Raw genomic sequence first — 18,352 nt, 5'->3', positions numbered from 1 at the left:
CGTATTATTATTGTTAATTAAATTCTGTTTCAATTTTGTGAGATCTTTGATTACCACGAAAGAGAAGTGGTTTGGTGTTGTGCACAAGATTATTATTTCCGTTTGGTTATGCTACCAACAGTCGTAAACTTCCATTCAAACGATCATCTCTTATGTTGAGTTTATGCGAAAGCCTTAGAAAACCAAATTGTTTGGCTTAACAGATTAACACAATGCAGTGCAATTATTTTCGATATCTATGCAATAAAGTGGCAAAACTATTGTAACAATTTCTCCGATTGAAAAACGGAAATTCAAAGTGTTTTGCCAAGAAATCGAATTTACACAAATTTCGATTTGAACACTGGGTTGCTGCAAAACACGTATCACTGGTGCCCTCACTGTATTGCATAGTGAAACAGCTCATTAATACGTGTGTGAAATATGCATGTTTTTTCGCGCACAAACTAGATGGCGCTAATAACTAAGTGTCTTTGCAGCAATGGTGTGGATTTGAACAATGAAACAGCAATCAAAACAATTAAATCATTTGAAATATTTGAACATTTACATCATTTATTTAACTCCACGTTAGGTGCAAGTGGGTGTGCAGCAAAATGTTGTTAATATTTTCCTGTTTTTCACATGACGGATCAACGAAAGTTAGACTGAGTTGGAACGAAAAAGATTTTAGTAGTTTTGAATATAATTCAGTTTACTCTTAATAATGATCTGCTAATTGAATTTGCTATAGAATAAATAAGAAAAACATTTTTCCGCTTTTGCGTCAAAGTACGTTGTTTGATGCCACACATTGTGAAATTTAACTTGTTCACGCAAATACACCCATATGTTAACCTTATTACCTCTGTTTTTTTAAATTTGATCCGTCGTTCCGTAAGTCGATGTGGGAGACAGCGTTCCCATAGCGGCATAATTATCTCTTTATTTTAATTCAGTAAATTTCCTAAATTGTGGAGCAGAACATCTTCAGATTGAACATTTCAGGAATTTAATAGTTGCGACTTCTTGGCAACCGATAATGTTTTTGCAACGATCGTTAAAGATACTGAAGGATGCTCGTATCAACGTTACCGTAATCACTTTAATGAGCAAACCATGGATTAAAAGATGATTTCATTGCGATAATGACTTTTCCACTTATGCATAGACTATTGAAAATCATTTTATTTCGTTTTTGCTTACACTAGCGATGACGAAACTTTCACCATTTTCATTGCGAATGAAATATGTTGTACGTAATTTGATAAGATGATTGGGCACGTCAACATCATACGAACTCTCTTTTTTCTTGCTCCAAATTATGATAATTGTCAAAGTTGGCGTGGCTTAAGTGCACCTAATGTTATATTTGCTCATTAGCGCAAAGCGAGGTTTTTTCGGAGACATATCTTATAGGAAATCACTTAAAAAAAATTCGTTGCCAAAATTCGAATAAGGATCGATTCACAAGTGTCAAAAATAGAATTTTCTTTTTCGCTCTTCAGTCTGTCGACGCCACCTATATTCCTCCCACTCTCTCTCTCTCTCTCTCTCTCTCTCTCTCTCTCCCTGCCTTCATAGCGACAGAATTTTATTATTTGAATTGAAGTTACATTTTTTGCGCATTTAACTTTCGATGTTTAACAGTGCGTAACTGTAATCGTTATGTTTTTCTACTTTTTATTTGAATATGGATTATTCAATCGCAAGAAACAAATTTAACCCGCATTTCAACGGTATAATGTGGAAAAAATTACAGCTCAAAAACGACTATAATATGGCAAATGATTTGAAAAGAAAAGAAAAGAAAAATACACACCCGCGGCTGCATTGTGCGATTATGTAAATGCTGACGAATTGTACATTGTGAAATGTACACGCATTACACACGTGCTGCTCTTTCCACACATAAATTTGAATAAATTTTTATGGATATAGCAATTGTCTTGGTTGTTATTCGAAAATGGATTTGTTGTATTGTTCAAAACCGAATTTGATTTAACATAGAGCGGCGAACACTGAGAACGTTGACGACGACAGCAAAATGCGACCGGTCGCGCTTTTTCCATCACTTCAAGCACAAAAACGAGAATAGCAAAAAAAAGGTATCGTAAAGGTGATAACAATGAATCGAAGTACACTTTTTTTTCTCTATCGAGAAAGCACCATATAAAAATCGCACACAAACCTTCTTATATAAACGAAATTGAAAAATAATCCCATTTATTTTCGTAGATAGAAGACGCAAGTGACAACAAAATAGTAACGTGTTTTACATTATCTCGATGATCCTTCGGAAATGCTGTCCCAAAGTGATTTCGATATCCACTTGGAGGACGGTTGCTGGCGACATCAACATCAATTGAATGATAAAGCCTTGAAATCAATTCAATGTGAGTATTGGTGTGCGAATTTCTGAGGATTTCGTTCCATTGCACAGGTGCCAATTTGTTTTAAGTTCAAAATAAATGGCTCATAATTGAATGATAAATGGGATCACACATTTGAGTGCCTTCAAATTAGTTATAGGCAAACAAATTTCTTATGATGGGCACGTCGTCAAGGCTCTTTTTTTCTTGTTGTTGCATTGAATAGCTCTTGATGCTTCGTTGAATAACATATAAAGATATCTATTTGTCAGATTCTATCTGCTGTGGATTTGCTTGATGATTTTAAATAAATGATCAAATAACAAACATACAACGCAACTTTATCGCTTGAATGAAATTACTTTTTTGAAAAAAAAAAAAAAAAAAAAAAAAAAACTATTCAAACGCATCCCAATTCATTCTTTGTTATATTGGAAACGGATAGATAAAATTTATCATTGTTATAAAAGTTTCACTTCATTTTTTGCCCTTTTAATGCGCCCGAAACACGTGCGACACAATGAACACAATAGAAAGAACGGCACACAAAAAATCCTGAAGTCATCGTACCGCTGTAATGATTATGACCAACATCACTTGACGTTGATACCAGCTGCTACTTATTGGAAAATATTACATTTAAATTGAATTATATGTGAAATTATTGAGAGTAAAATGAAAATTGGGGGTGACCAAGCGCAAAAAAAAACAGTCATTTCCGAAAAATATGGTATACTCAATTTATAAATGTGCAAGTGTGGTCGAAAAAAAGTTAATATTGCAGATGAATCAAACGACAGAAAAGTTACATTCATATATTTTCTTCATCATTTTCGTCTTTTGCATTCGACGCTTTTTGATGAAACTGGAATGAGGAAAATGTTGAAAGGAAAAGTTTTCAAACATGATGGTGTTTAACTTTCCATTTCATTTTCACCAGCAAATCTGTCTATCGGCTTGTAAACATTTCGGAAAAGTCATTATTTTGAAGGATCTGGGGCTTTTGTTGAAATTGAATTTTCTGATTATTTTGGGTGCGTTTTTTTTCGTTGTAAAACGCTGATTAAAAATTTGACACAACAAATGCGCCACCTAGCAACTAGATACTTTTGATCGAACAAAAAACTGTTCATGATAATACAAAACCATATTTAAATGAAATGTTATATTTCATACGAGTTTGACAATTTCAAAATGTTGAGTCCAATTTCGTTCGATTTTAATTTTAATTCTTAAAACTTTTTTCGCTCGTAATTCTGTTAAACCAAACTGGATTTGACACACTTTGGCCAAAGATGTTTCATTCCAACAACATTCGCTGTCACTTCGTTGACAAAATAGCGGTAAATTAGATCAAAATTCGATACACTGAAATCCATTAATAGAATTATCATTTATATGAACATTGGCACCGTACAAGCAACGAACATTAAAGAGTGAGAGAGAGAGAGGGAGAGATAGAAATAAAGACAGAATACAATTTCAAGGTCAATGCCATTACAATGCTTCAATTCTACTGTTCTTCTTTTTTAATTTCAGTTTGGTATGCGACTTTTCATGAATTGTTCTTCAATTCGTTTTGTTCGTTGGTTCGCGCTGCGCCTTTGTCGACACTCTCTGTGTGCGGTACGAGAAGTTCTCAGATTCATTTATTTCAATCAGCGGTCGGGCAAAAACGTTTCAAACAGAAAAAAAATAGCATGTCACCCAGACAAGTTTTTATCAAGCTTCGATTCTTTTATAAGTTCAAGCGCTTCGAAATCAAGGATCAAATTTAAATCATCAACAATTTACCGACTCGAAAAAAAAACACATGAATTTCGAAAAGGAAAGGACCAGTCGCAAAAAAAGTGAAACCGACTTTACAAATTACACAAAACGGCTTTCATGTCTGTTTCTCTGATCCGAGCTGCGGAGTTCTTTATAATAATTGGATTATGCACGCAAATTCAAAGAAAAAATCCATTTACCATTGATACAGTATTTAAATATGTAGTGCTTTTTTAACGATTCACATCGACATGCAATGATAATTTTACGAATGGGCAAAATCAAGTTAGTTCACAGAGTTTCCATTGAGTTAGGTAAGTAAATTGCTCAACGACTTACTCATCATGATTAAGTACTAGAAGTGCCTAATTAATGCGTTTGAATTCATCGAACATAAAATGTCCTCTGAGCACGTGCAAATCCAATTGATATGTGAAACGAATGTCAATCATGGCAAAAAAAAATCCCAAATGTGCTTATATACTTACAATTCTAAGCGTCATCGAAAAGTCCAAATGCAGCAACAATTTTGTATGGCATTTATGGATTTAATGGATTTATTCCTGATGTCAAATCACATAAATTTACTTTTCGCCAACCTTTTTCCCCGATTTGATGGCTACGGAATTTCACCTAAATCAATTATCTTTTATCTTATTCACTAACTCGTCCATTTGTCAAACTTTCGATATTTTGTAAGCATACGCATTGAAAAATATTCAAATGTTAATAATATGTTAAGAAAATCATGACGAACCATAACCCGCATGAAATGTAAATAGCTTCCGACCGAATTTCGCGAGCATTTCGTCTTCAATCGAATGTCGCTTAAGTTGTAAGAATGCACTAAAAGGGAAAAGCTCAGCATGCTTATTATACCAAATTGCTATACAAAGGACAGACAGACAAACAAAACCGTAGACAATTCATTCAAATCATGGAATTTCCATTTGTATGGTTTTTATCGTTGCAATTCCAAACAAAATGATGCGAATTATTCGTCTTTATCCCATGATAATGGTGGAAATGTTTGGGTTTTGGTGCGAGTTTAAATTTAAACTAGCATAAAATTAAGATGAATCTACCGTATGATGCTCGTTCTTTTTAATAATGTTGTGGTCGTCTATCCGACGGTATGTTATACTCCGTCTATCTACGTTCGGTTCAATTGGTTCAAACAGCGCGACATGAATGAACGAATAACACGCGCTGCGCATAGCATTTTTTTGTAGACTTGTTTTTTTCTTCGTCTCCGTTCAACATTCAGCAGCCAAAAAGGAAGAGAGGGAGCCTTTCGTTCGTCTTATTTGTGTACATCAAAATTCACTTTATGTGCGATTATATTGTTATTGAATTGAGACATAATATTTACGAAATGTTTCACCACATGGGATAAGCACGCATTCTAATCAAATAATCATGTGTAAGTAATGTGCTATTTTTGGTTTCAATTAGGATTCACACAAATACACATATACACTCGCGTACGAGTGACTCGCCACTGAATGTTTTTCGTTTTGTTTTGCCCAAAAAGCTATTTTCTCTTCTTTTGCATGGGCTATGCCCGTATTGGCATAGTAAGTTTTAATAATTCTGAATAAGAAATGAATTGACCATTGAAATGGCATAAAAACTTTATCAACAAATGATTGAGCAATTGAAACAAAATATTTTTAGGTAGCTAAGCGATAATACCGAATATTGGTGTGGATAATTATTACCAATAAAAGAGGCAAGTTCATAATTTTGTGTGCCGTTAATATGCTACCAACGCATTTTCTCACATGTCGTCTGCATGGCTTCAAATGGCTCGAATGCTCTATCATCAATTCTTACGAATTGATCCATGAGCGAGTGTGTGCGCCAAACTCGGTTCATGTTCATGCATTATTTATATGGGCTCTAGTGTCAATTATTTTCACCGTCTCGAATGAGCCAACTATTCCAACATAATCAAATAACAAACAACCAAAAATGCAGCGTAAAAAACGAGCGATTTTTCGTCATTCTCTATGTGCGTCGCACAAAAACTCAGATCATTTCATTCGTCGTGTATTTGCCTGTGTGTGTGTGTGTAGTATATAGTATGTAGTATTGAATTATGAGCTCTCTATAGCGACGAAAGAGGCGTAAATTCAGTTAAACACGCAATATAAATACATATATTTTCTTGGATATGTTATCAACTCATCTACTCTCTCGTTGATAACTTGATCAACATAGCCCACGATTCATTCTGAACCGAAAATATAACTTCATCTTCTTTTAACTGTCTTTATCAACAGAACAGCCGCTCCAACAACATTTAAAATTTAACTGAGCAAATGATGTTGACAAAGTATCTGCTTAGACGTAATAATCAGCTTAATTGCTCTTCATGATTGATTCACAGCCAAATGGATAACGAACAAATCGACTGTACCAATTGATAAAAATTTACATTAATCCAAAAAATCAGCAGACATAAATTATCAATTTGTACATCGTTACACAATGCAAACATACAAATAAAACATTTTTCATTTCAAATTTACTTACATTTGATTTTCTTGCAATTTCTTTGATTAATGATGACTTCTTAGCGCTTTTTTTTAAAGAGACTTCATCGGACAATTCATTAACCTGTTTACATGCACAGTCTATTTCTTTTTGTTAATTAATTAAATGTTTTTTCAGTTCAAATACTTTGTAAATATAATCATTACACCCACAATAGTCATGTTTCAATTAATTATACTTTATGAATAATTAAAAAAAAAAAAAATTAATCAGAACAAAAATACACTCCCTTTTTGCAATTGAGAACTGATTCTGTTTTATTTTCGCTGATTTAAGTCGAACGAGGGCGTTAATCTTAGTTTTCTTCTCGTACAACACAGTTTTGCAGACGATTTTTATGTGAAACAGAATATCCGGTTGTTCGTACGTTTTTCTGAATGATGTGGAAAAAACACATGCAATTTAATTACGTGTTCACCGAGTAAAAGCCACTGTTTCAATGAAAAACAAATTGTAGAAATGTCATACCTTAACTGATGGTTACAACTATTTGCTTTCGCTTTTATGCTACAAACATAACACACAAACTCTCTATTTCTCTCTCTCAATGGTACACTCTCTCACGATAAACGCAATGCTCGAATATATTGGTGCTCATACATGTATGTATGTGTGCATAAATAGGAAAAAAACACAAGAGAGCCATTTTAGTGTGGTTGTTGTGCTTTGTGGCATCTCTAGTACTCTTTATGAAACTCATGTTTTCCATCGCTATTCTTGTGTGTTTGATTGTATGTGTATCAATGAGAGATGTGTAAAAAACCTCTAACGTGCTCATGCGCTGCGCTCCTTACATTTCTCCAAGCTGGAAGCTGCTATGTTGCTGCTTATGTATTCAGAATCTCAGCATTTTATCATCATCATCCAGAAATTCATTTCGGCAATTAAAAGCTAATGAAAATGAATTCAAAGCTTTCAGTCTTCAACCAATCAGTTTTTTTTTTGCACTTCTCTGAAATGAGTTACTGAAAATACCAACACTAAACTCGTTATTTGAAGAATTCACAATGTAACAGCGATTTATTAACATTTTCAAATATTCTATTTCAATGGGTTACGCCTTTGAATGAAGAATGAGAATGATGGTTCAAAAGTCAGTTATCTGGAATTTATTCGACAAATTAACAAACAGGTCTTCTATGATTCATACCCATAAACAATTCACACCTTATAGACACATGTTTATGTTTAAATTAAAACAAATTATAGAATTAAGGTATCGGAACTGCTTCGATGATAACAAACTCTTTTCTTTAGACAACTTCTACGTACTATAACATATTTTATAACCTTATGATCTCAAATGGCCAAATTCATTTAGATACATACTATAATATTTGGCACTATGACATTTTGACATTCTTTATCGGTTTTTTTGCCGATGATAAATCGCACATATTTGGAATCGTAATCGCGTTTCATAACAGGTTTGTTCTCGATGCCGTTGTTTACGTGTAGAATTCAACAGCGGTTTATCTAGTGATCGTCAAAGCAGCCGTATTGCCCCTTCTTGTATACACACACTAATTAACGTATAAATATGAATAGTTCGTATTCACTTTGACACAGTCTATTTTCAGTCACATGCCTATTCAAAATGGTTCGTAGGTTTTAATTTGTTTTAATGAAATTTAGTTTTTGATTTCACTTTCAATGTTCGAACAAATTGCTTGATATATGTGTTTGTGTTTGTGTTCAAACAAATCATTAATTTATTTGTATATTTTAGAGGTGTCTTGTGGTTCTATTCAATTTTGCAGTGGTATTCATTTTAAGCATAACCGCCGATGACGATTTATCGTGCCCGTTTAATGCGAAAGGAACGCATCCCAAGTGTATTTGTAACAATGAAAATCCGTATGATGAAATTAATCGGATATGTGCAACTGTTTTAGACGCAGAATTTTTACTAGCCAAGTGTCCAAAAGGTATATTGAATTTGATCGTTACGAATGTCGAAACAGACGATTGCATATGAATTTCTGTGTTTTAAATTGTAATTTTGCAGGCAGTGAAGGTACATTTCCGGCATGTATTTGTGGAGATGGAAAAGTATATGTACCCGACAGAGATGAATGCGTTGTTGTCGATAAATCTCAATGTCCAACTGGATCGAAAAAAGTGAATAATAAATGTGTTTGTGAAACTATAAACGATTTCAAATATGAATTTGACGAAATTTTCTGGATTTGTCGGCCGTGGTACATACCAACGACACGGCCACCACCGACTCCATGTCCAGCGCATCAACATCGTGTTCCAAATGGTGATAAGTGCGAATGGGACCGTTGTCCATCTGGATATATATCGAAAACCGGTGAGTAGAGATAGAATCATAGATTAAAAATAGATCTCTTTTTGAAGAAATTGGCAGAACTATGAAACCGGTTTGGAATTTTCAAATTCTCCATAAACAAATATTCTTCGGTTAACACAGGTTACTGGCCGGACTGCGAAACTTTACCAACATGTCAACAAAAGGGTATGATCGGCGAATATCCAAATTGTTATGCTCGCGTTATTGAACATCATTGCAGTGCACATCAAACGGGCAAATATCCAGACTGTCATTGGCTACCATGTCCAGACGCGTACATAACGAAAACAGGTAATCTTAACGTCATTTTTTAATGACGATATTGAACTGTTTTTTTGTTTCGAATCAAATCGGTTGTTTTGCAAAATAAATAAATGTTGAATTGAAGGATCCTTATCAGTTGACAATGAAATATGTGTCGGCTATAAATATTTAAAAAAAGTGACAGAATCGCATATCGCAATTCATAAAATAACTTGTTTAATGAAAGTTCAAAGTTTAACAATCCCATCATCATTCGCAATAAATGACCAAAATACCGCCCCACAAATCGCACAGGCCAAATTACATGTGGTCGGCCAAAATTATCAATTTTTGTTAATCTTATGATTTTTCAAGGTCCAACATGTTAGAATTCATAGAACCAGAATTAATTTTGACTCATTGGCCATAACTCAAAATATCGAATATTTTTTACAGAAACATCTAACTTTCGCTTCTTTTATGCTGAATTATTGGTTTCTAATTTATTTCATATATTTAATATCAATTTGACACGATGCAATATAGTAGGGGAAATCGATGCAATTTTGTGAATATATTCTATCGATGGTGAAGAGTGTTACTAAAATAACCAAAAATAAAAGAGTATTATAATTATAAATTAATGCCAAACATGAGATTATACTCAACAGGAAATATTCACGTATATGTGCGAATTTTGTTTGCATAATATGCAAATTTTAAACATTAACAATAAATATAAACATATTTTGACGTGTGATTTAAATATGCATTTGGAAGTGTGAAAATAAATTGAAACTTGATAGCTTCATTGTAAATCATGACTTAAAAAGACATCTCTATTGTTATCTGTAGGATTTTGGCCTGATTGTGCAGCTCCACCCAGCTGTTACGACCTTGGAATGACAGGCGTTTATCCCGATTGTGTGAAACCACCACCGACATGTCCGCAATATCGTATGTTTTGATTCCAACAAAATACTTTTTTATCGTTTGAAAAGATTTATTATATTTATTATACAAACGTCTTTTCTTAGATCATCGTAACTCAAATGGAGAATGTGTTCGCATCCCATGCCCACCGGGACATGAAGGAGACTACCAACCAAACTGCAAATTAGTTCCGAAATGTCCTTCGAATTTTCCAGGCAATTTTTTTTTTATTCTCGAAGCCATTTCACATTTTTTTTCATAAATTACATTCAACATTTCTGATTTATCATTGCAGGAAAATGGCCAAATTGTAACATTTATGCTACAACACCACGTGATCATGTATAAATACAGAATATTTTTATAAATAGAAAAGAAGAGCGTGTGAATCATGACAGTGGAAAGTTGACATTTCAGAGAAACCTACAAAATTCAGAGTTTACTTGATTGCCATGATTCATTGTTATCTTCTGACAAATTTTAACTAATTCGTTCATTTTATTCATACCAAAATTTGAAGGCAAGCTTTTAATTAATATTTAATACAATTTCCAGGTAACATCGAGAACAACAACTCCAAGAACAACAACTCCAAGAAAAACAACAACTCTAAGAACAACAACTCCACAGGCACGAACGACCACTACAAAGACAAGTACAACTAATACCGTAAAAACAACGACTCCAAAGTCAACAACAACCACAAAATCTACCACGACCACACGATACACAACACCAAAACTTGGAAAATGTTCATGTGATTGTTACAGTGATGAAATCGTTATCTTCAAAGATAATGTCGTTCGCGACCCCTCAAGGAAATATAAACGTTACATCAATGAAAAATCGTTCGAAAGAAACTAATTTTTTATAACGAACAAGAAGATCTGTATACCAGTTAACATACAATAAAAATGCCATAAAAACTTGTGAAAAAATTACGCATTTATTTCAATTCGATTAACTAATAAGGCCGTTGATATTTTTTCTCTATGCCATCTTAACCAGACGAAATGGATTTCGTTGAAATATCCAAAATACACACATTGTAAATGTGCGTCAATTGATTTGGCATTGAGAAAACAGCATTATGATATAATGGTCTTCAATTACTTAGATCTCCATCTCGTTCAAGCCAGTATATGCTTATTGTGGTGTCAACTCATCGGGACGGCCTAGCACACGGCATTTCTTTGAGGTCATAATTAATAAACCGATTTTATGATGTCTCAATCGTTCGCATATGCATGCACAGCCTTGGTATTAGAGATTTTTAGAAGCAAGAAAAATGTATTAGCAGGTGATTATGAAAATATATTATTTAAAAAAATAATAATATAGTGATATAATCTACTACGTTGAGACGATAATTTGAAGCATACAAAGTGAGTAATAAAATAAACTAAAAAAAATTAACCAGGGCACCAAAAATACTTGTGTATCTCTCATATGCACTTGCAGCAGCTTTTTTTAACATAAAAAACTTATTAATTTTTATTGATATTGTAAAAAATGTCATTTTATGATGATTTTTGATATGCAAAATAACCATGGTTCAATATGCATATATATGGACTAATCAGATTGATCGGCTTTTGTGGCCACAGTACACGATCTTTAGAAGCTAAAAAGATAACATTCGTCAGAGATTACTTAATTAATATGGATTTTATGGATTTGATATAAAATGAATTAGCCGATAAAAGCTAATCAGACTATAAAACTGAATTCTTTTTATTGCATAAAATAATCAGAATGAAAGACACTTTTTTATGTGTAAAACATAGCCATGTTTTTAACCAAATGTGCAGTTTTTGATGATAATGTGACAAGCGCTATTAAATTTTACAATCTCATTAATGTCAAAGTAAATGCATATAAACATGACAATTTTATGGTATATTCTTCCCATTCATGTGTGTCCAACTGTCCACATTGAAGTTTAAAATAAGAAGAAACTTACATGCACATTATGCGGTTGTGGTTCATATGAACTGAAAAAAAAAGACAAAGTTCTGTGAGATTATCATGCATGCATAAAGGCCACTGCAAAATAGACAACAACAAAATTGGTAAAAAAAGACCGTTCTCAGTATGAATACGTTGATTTGCATAAGATTTAGAAATGACAAAAAAATGCAGTTTAGCAGTTTTGATATTCTGCTTAAAGTCAAAATTTGGTTAAGCTCAACTATTGCTGACTTAAGTAATAAGCGGAAATATTTCTGATAAAATATCATGCAAATTATGCATAATATTGCATAATTAATGAATATAAAGTTGATTTTCATCTTGATTAAATTTACTAAATGCCTCAATAGCTGATCTACTGAAAGATTTAAGAATGAGGAATAGATTTATAGAAGAGCATCATTACAGAAAAGAGAGAAAAAATAGAAAGGGTGAGGCGCTTCAATAAACTATGACACCATCCACAAAAAATGCACAAGCATAAGATTTTTTTTAAACACGTCGTTCTTACCTCAGTTGATTTAGTCATTTCTAGTTTTAGATTCGAGTTTTTGTGTGTTAAATTTGAGATAACAATAAAATTCGCATCCAATTGAGAATGAAAGAGAGTCTTATTTTATACAATTTCATGAATGATCTTTGACAATGACCCAAGGCAGCTTGCACATAGCCAATTCATTTTTCTCAGAATAAAAAGCATCCGTATCACTACAACATTTTCTATATAAACAAAAATATACGATTTCGTTTGTTTAGGATAAAAATTGGAGAAAAAACAACGTATTGGTAGCTAATTTATGTTGACTTTTATTTCAAAAGTGTCAGCCTGTCCTTTGTAAATTATTATTAGCATGTATGACAATTTGAATATAAAAGGAATGGCATAAATGACTCAAATCGTCAAACTTGTTTAGACACCAATTTGGCATTCATGAGCTTTTGTTTCGTTTCTTATATAAATAGAAGTTAACATCCACGACATTTCATTTTATTTTGTTCAGTGATTGTGCTCAAGTGCTTTAAATATGGTAACTGTACAGCTGGTAATTTTGAAATTTGAAATAGTGAAATTGATTCGTCCAGAAATGGGACACCATTTAAAACTTAATTTTTTCGTATTTTTTAATTAGATAAATGCAATAAAGATTGCATCATTTTTGATATTAATAGAGAGTGTAGCAACATCATCACTTCATAAACGTGATGTGGACAAAGTTTGCCCTTCAGGCAGTTCCGGGGAATATCCCAAATGTGTCTGTGATAATGGTTCCCAATTCAATCAGGTGCACAATATCTGCCCACCAATGTCATTAGAATCGTTGAGCGGATCGTGTCCAAGCGATGCCTCAGGTTTGTTGAAAACAAATTACTTCATACCGCAGACAGATGACATCATTCAAATCTAAAGTGTTTTTTTTTTTAATCGATCAATAACAAAAACATCGATCTTCTCTGACACCCACTTTAATTTCGATTCATTCAAATTCTTAGGAATATTTCCAAATTGTGCCTGCAAATTGGGCAAAGTTTATGATCACAAGCACTCTGTAAGTGTGATGGAAAGTTTACTATAATAAGAATACGCCGTATTCAATAAAATATTTTTTTTTAAAGATTTGTTTGGATATCGATCGTTCAAAATGTCCACATAGAAGCGTCGGAGAAATTCCAAATTGTAAATGTGAAGAAGGCTATAAACTCGATCATGGTAAAATATTCTAATATGATTTTATTAACGCTTTTTGCAACATTTTTAATTTATTTTTGCGTGTTGATTGAAGGACTTTCTCTCTCAACATACATTTTATTACATTTCTTTGTCTTTCTTCTAACAGTCCATTGGTACTGTCGTGCATGGTATTTGAATGATACTCATGGTAGCGATTATGATATTGGACCAATTCCACACTGTCCAGTTTTTCATATTTGGGATGGCAAAAAATGCGAACCAATCCGTTGTCCAAACAATCGAGAATTACTCTATCCTCACTGCGTTGATACGCATTATGAAAGATCATACCCTACGTCGTGTCCAACAGGACAAAATTACACCATGGACAAACCGTATTGTCATTGTCCCAACGATCAAGATTACACCTTCCCAATTTGTCACGAACGCTGTATTCATAACTGTAAGACTCTTTCTTTGTAATGAAATCATTCTTGAAAAGTTTTTTTTTTTTCGTTGGGAATGCATGCTATTAAAAAATGATCTATTTTCTATGAATTTTCAGCGTACTTTGATTTGAAAACTAAATCGTGTGTAAAGAGACCATGCCCAGCTGGATGGATTGGCGATTTTTATCCACATTGTAGCGTATCCAACTTCCAAAAGTGTCCAGGTCAGGCCAAATCAAATCATTATCGAATTCATTTAATGAATATATCATATTTTCCTGTCATTCATCATATTTAACGTTGTTGATATTTTATATTTGTAGACGAGTTTCCAGGAACATGGCCGAATTGTAAGCAAAACTGTGTTTTTTAGCTTACACATACCATAACACTTGTTGTGACAAATAACACTTGTTGATTTTAGTTTATCCCGAATTTTCGTCTAGCAATTTTAAATTAATATTCAAATTGATTTTTAGGTAATATCTATGATGAAGGACCACGTTTGGAAGAGCTAAGAAACAGACATAATCGCGTCTAGAGGAATATCAATAAACATTTATATGGATATTTAAGAGAAAAAAAATTGTACAATGGAATTACAATAAAAACAAAACCACACTATTTTTCTTAAAAAAACATCTACTTTATTTGAATGAACACTTGAAACTTCTCAATACTGATAAGTTGTCAAACATAAGCAAAGTAACACAGATTGCCATGAAATCGTCCACAGTGTAATTTTCCGTTTCTTCAAAAGATTCTACTTGCGTATTATAATTATGTGGATTTTCCCAGACCTGTGAGGGCTATTTTACATCTGACATCTCCTGTTATAATTTAGAAACACCCAGTGAAATTTTCAAAATTCAACTTTTTGAGTACACTTTTTTCAAATATAATCAAGACAAACGTGGCCAAAAAAGCGACCAGACCACGTAAACAGATTATATTTTCTTACATGAGTGAGTAACTATGTTAAGTATTTAGTATTTGATTCAAAAATCGCTATCATTGAAAAATTATATATAAAGGCGCTATCTCAGTGAATTTGACTCTAAAAGTAAAGCATACGTTCAGGCGAAGTAGTGACTATCACTTTTTAAAATTTAAAATTTGAATAATTATTCAATAATCAACCGATTCCTTTTAACATGTTTGGCATTGTGGTTTAATGTCATCAACCTTGTTTAACCTGGAAATAAGAATCATTAGAATAAAACTGGATTCTTTATCAGAATTTGATGTTTAGTTCAGTGGATTGGCGCTATTTTAGTAAAAAGTTTTATCACCGATTTATTTTATTTTTTTTGTAAATAAATTCAAAACTTTATTTCTATTTTATTCTCACCCAATGTTTGAAAAAATTGGTTCAATCTTTCATATGTCATCGAATAAAATAAACAACCAAACTATTATCAGAAATTAATAAAAATGATAAAGATAAAATTATCAATTTTATCTTAATCGTTGCATAACATATGTTTTTGCTACAAATTACTTGAATTATTCGCCAAGCAAAGCGCAAACAAATGTGTGGACATCTTTGGCAACCATGTGTTGCTGAATATGTTATATGTTGTTATTGTTGTTGTTAAAAAAAAATGTTAATCATTTGTCACAGCAATCTAAAAAAAGGTCATGCATAATATTCCAAATCATCATGTGATAACGATCACGATCAATTCTTGAAAGTCCATAAAAGTTTTAAAAACACCTGCGTGTTTTAGAATATTTTAACCACCATTCCATATTAATCGATTCGGCTTAAAAGCGTTTGTGATGGAATCAATGGCAGTTTTGAATTTTTTTACGCCAATCAAAGAATACATTTTTTTCTTTTTGCGTATCCACAGTTCATCTAGTTCTTAAACGAGATGTGTCTTCTAGTTTTTTTTTCTCCAAATTCATATTCTATGTTATTTATATTTAACGCATTTTATATTGTCTTTATTATCTATGCGTTTTGGTTGGGTTTCGCATAAATATGTTTGGTATTTAAGATAGCAACAATAAGAATAGAAAAAATGGACATGGTTAACCATTACGGATTGAATATTTGAAAATGATACCTTTGTGTCCATAATAAACCAGTTCGCATCATCTTCATTTTATTAGTTGTTCCATTTGTGCCCTGCTATAAATTGGAAGAACCATCCAATTTCGCTTTCAATTCATTGTGTGAACTTGGCTGGTGATATTCAGAAGAAAAGAGTTGAAGAAATTGTAAGTGTTCAGATTTGAAAGCGAAAGTATATCGATATTAGAATAAGTTGTGGAATAATTCGATTAATTTTTGGTTAAAAATCTTTTATTTTAGACGATGAACGCGTTTATTTTATGTTTTGTGACTTTGTTTGTCACAGCATCTGCTCAACAAAAATGTCCTGAAAATAGCAATGGTATTTATCCATCATGCAAATGTTTAAACGGTGCTGTTTTTGATGTTAATTACAATTGGTGAGTTCAAGCTAAATTAATTTCGATTTTCATTTTTCATCATAAATTTTACATTACATATCATCAGGTGTGCATCAAATTTAAAAGAATTGGGCGGGCAGTGTCCTCAAGATGGACCTGGTATCTATCCAAACTGTAACTGTGGTGTTGGAAAAAAATTCGATGTAGAGAAACAACTTTGCACTGCAATAGACCGCAATGTTTGCCCGAAAGGATCATATGGTTTGTAATAAAAGTATTTTTTTATTAGATTTTTATAAGTCATTTGCAAACGATTTATATTGACTGTATATTAAAAAACTTATCAAGGTGATGCCCCACACTGCCAATGCCCGCCAACATTTGCTTTTGATGAAATTCATTGGTTCTGCCGGTAATTTTTTTGATTATTAAAATCATATTCAAACGAGATTATTACATTTATTTCTTTGTGATATTAGACCATGGTATTTGAGCACAACAGCTGCACCTAAAGTTTACACACCACCACCACCATCATGCGGTGCCTATCAATACGGAACATATCCAGATTGTCACTACAGACCTTGTCCAAAACACTCGCTCAATCCAGAAGAATTCGAACCTCACTGCAAATACAATTACACACACCATGTATACACACCATGTCCACAAGGACAAGTCGGCTCTCCACCAAATTGTTACACACCATGTCCAGCACATCGTAAGTTCTTTTTTTCTCTACGAAAAAGTTATAGCTTTTTAAAAAAAAAATGAAAAAGTACTTCAAACAAGTCTACCCCTCAAAATGAGTTACGCACTCTATTTTACTCTATTTTTTGTGTTAATTTCATCCAAGTGAACGCATCGTAGTGAAAGAAGAGATACATGTGTAGTCATATGTACGTTGAACGCATGCGGCTATGACTACACATGTATTCCTTCTTTCACTACGATGCGTTCACTTGGATGAAATTAACACCAAAAATAGAGTAAAATTGAGTGCGTAACTCATTTTGAAGGGTAGACTCTCTGCTAACACCGCAAGTGCGAGTAACCATACTCGAATATTTGTTTCTGTGTGCGATAATGACTATTTTTGTGATTCGTTCAGATCGTGGAAGATATCCAAATTGTGAAAGAATTAGATGCCAAACCGGAGAAGGTTGGACCGGAGAATTTGAACCAGATTGCCGATACACACCATCATGTCCACCAGAATTTCCTGGAGTATGGCCAAACTGTGACATTTACAAAGCTAAAGTGGTAATTTTTAATCATACATCAGAAAATTAAGAGAAACTACATGTTTTTATGTTTTACCATTCTAATATTAGAGTACTCAAAAACCATTCACAACACCACAAGTTCATGATGATTATAAACCAGGACAAACGGTCCCAAATAAGCCTGTAACACCACCGGCTCCAAATAAGCCCACACCACCAACGGCTACAAATAAACCTCGCTCACCTGCAACATACCTGCCACCAACCACCACAACAACCTCAACAACAACAAGAAAGCCATCGACTACCGCACCCACATATTTACCTCCAGGTCGATTTTAAAAAAACATTTACATCCACAGCCAATTTGTTTTAGAATCCAATCGTAATATCAACGATGTAAATTTAATATAAAATAAATTCTGTGAATATGCCAACAAAAA

General features: G+C 33.0%; 3 protein-coding genes across 3 annotated transcripts; all 3 read left to right on the top strand.

Annotated features, from left to right (window-relative positions):
- Nucleotides 1-8,179: 8,179 nt before the first annotated feature.
- LOC116348832 lies at nucleotides 8,180-11,105 on the top strand. Its single transcript, XM_031779985.1, has 8 exons — nucleotides 8,180-8,280; nucleotides 8,410-8,608; nucleotides 8,689-8,997; nucleotides 9,118-9,288; nucleotides 10,096-10,197; nucleotides 10,278-10,388; nucleotides 10,469-10,515; nucleotides 10,729-11,105. The coding sequence occupies exons 1-8, from the start codon at nucleotides 8,278-8,280 to the stop codon at nucleotides 11,035-11,037; spliced, it is 1,251 nt and encodes a 416-aa protein (XP_031635845.1). The 5' UTR covers nucleotides 8,180-8,277; the 3' UTR covers nucleotides 11,038-11,105.
- Nucleotides 11,106-13,108: 2,003 nt separating this feature from the next.
- On the top strand, nucleotides 13,109-14,895 carry LOC116348868. The gene is made up of 8 exons (XM_031780048.1): nucleotides 13,109-13,187; nucleotides 13,275-13,494; nucleotides 13,636-13,691; nucleotides 13,759-13,852; nucleotides 13,980-14,276; nucleotides 14,379-14,486; nucleotides 14,586-14,612; nucleotides 14,742-14,895. Exons 1-8 carry the CDS (start codon nucleotides 13,170-13,172, stop codon nucleotides 14,801-14,803), a joined length of 882 nt encoding a protein of 293 aa, XP_031635908.1. The 5' UTR covers nucleotides 13,109-13,169; the 3' UTR covers nucleotides 14,804-14,895.
- Nucleotides 14,896-16,358: 1,463 nt separating this feature from the next.
- Nucleotides 16,359-18,352, top strand: LOC116348772 (extensin-like). The gene is made up of 7 exons (XM_031779884.1): nucleotides 16,359-16,488; nucleotides 16,583-16,722; nucleotides 16,790-16,944; nucleotides 17,032-17,095; nucleotides 17,163-17,404; nucleotides 17,795-17,946; nucleotides 18,018-18,352. Exons 2-7 carry the CDS (start codon nucleotides 16,586-16,588, stop codon nucleotides 18,249-18,251), a joined length of 984 nt encoding a protein of 327 aa, XP_031635744.1. The 5' UTR covers nucleotides 16,359-16,488; nucleotides 16,583-16,585; the 3' UTR covers nucleotides 18,252-18,352.

This window comes from Contarinia nasturtii, unplaced genomic scaffold, assembly GCF_009176525.2.
Source record: "Contarinia nasturtii isolate CC-2019 unplaced genomic scaffold, AAFC_CNas_1.1 Cnas_scaffold_2678, whole genome shotgun sequence".
Lineage (NCBI taxonomy): Eukaryota > Metazoa > Arthropoda > Insecta > Diptera > Cecidomyiidae > Contarinia > Contarinia nasturtii.
This window is presented reverse-complemented; position numbering and strand designations above follow the sequence as displayed.

Bases quoted from the DNA above. Each gene is read 5' to 3' on its own strand.
- LOC116348832 (XM_031779985.1), top strand. The intron at 8,998-9,117 runs GTGAGTAGAGAT...CGGTTAACACAG, and splicing joins TGGATATATATCGAAAACCG to GTTACTGGCCGGACTGCGAA. The intron at 10,198-10,277 runs GTATGTTTTGAT...GTCTTTTCTTAG, and splicing joins ACCGACATGTCCGCAATATC to ATCATCGTAACTCAAATGGA.
- LOC116348868 (XM_031780048.1), top strand. The intron at 13,692-13,758 runs GTAAGTGTGATG...TTTTTTTTAAAG, and splicing joins TTTATGATCACAAGCACTCT to ATTTGTTTGGATATCGATCG. The intron at 14,277-14,378 runs GTAAGACTCTTT...ATGAATTTTCAG, and splicing joins CGAACGCTGTATTCATAACT to CGTACTTTGATTTGAAAACT.
- LOC116348772 (XM_031779884.1), top strand. From the start codon at position 16,586: ATGAACGCGTTTATTTTATGTTTTGTGACTTTGTTTGTCACAGCATCT. The intron at 16,945-17,031 runs GTTTGTAATAAA...AAACTTATCAAG, and splicing joins TTGCCCGAAAGGATCATATG to GTGATGCCCCACACTGCCAA. The intron at 17,947-18,017 runs GTAATTTTTAAT...TTCTAATATTAG, and splicing joins ACATTTACAAAGCTAAAGTG to AGTACTCAAAAACCATTCAC.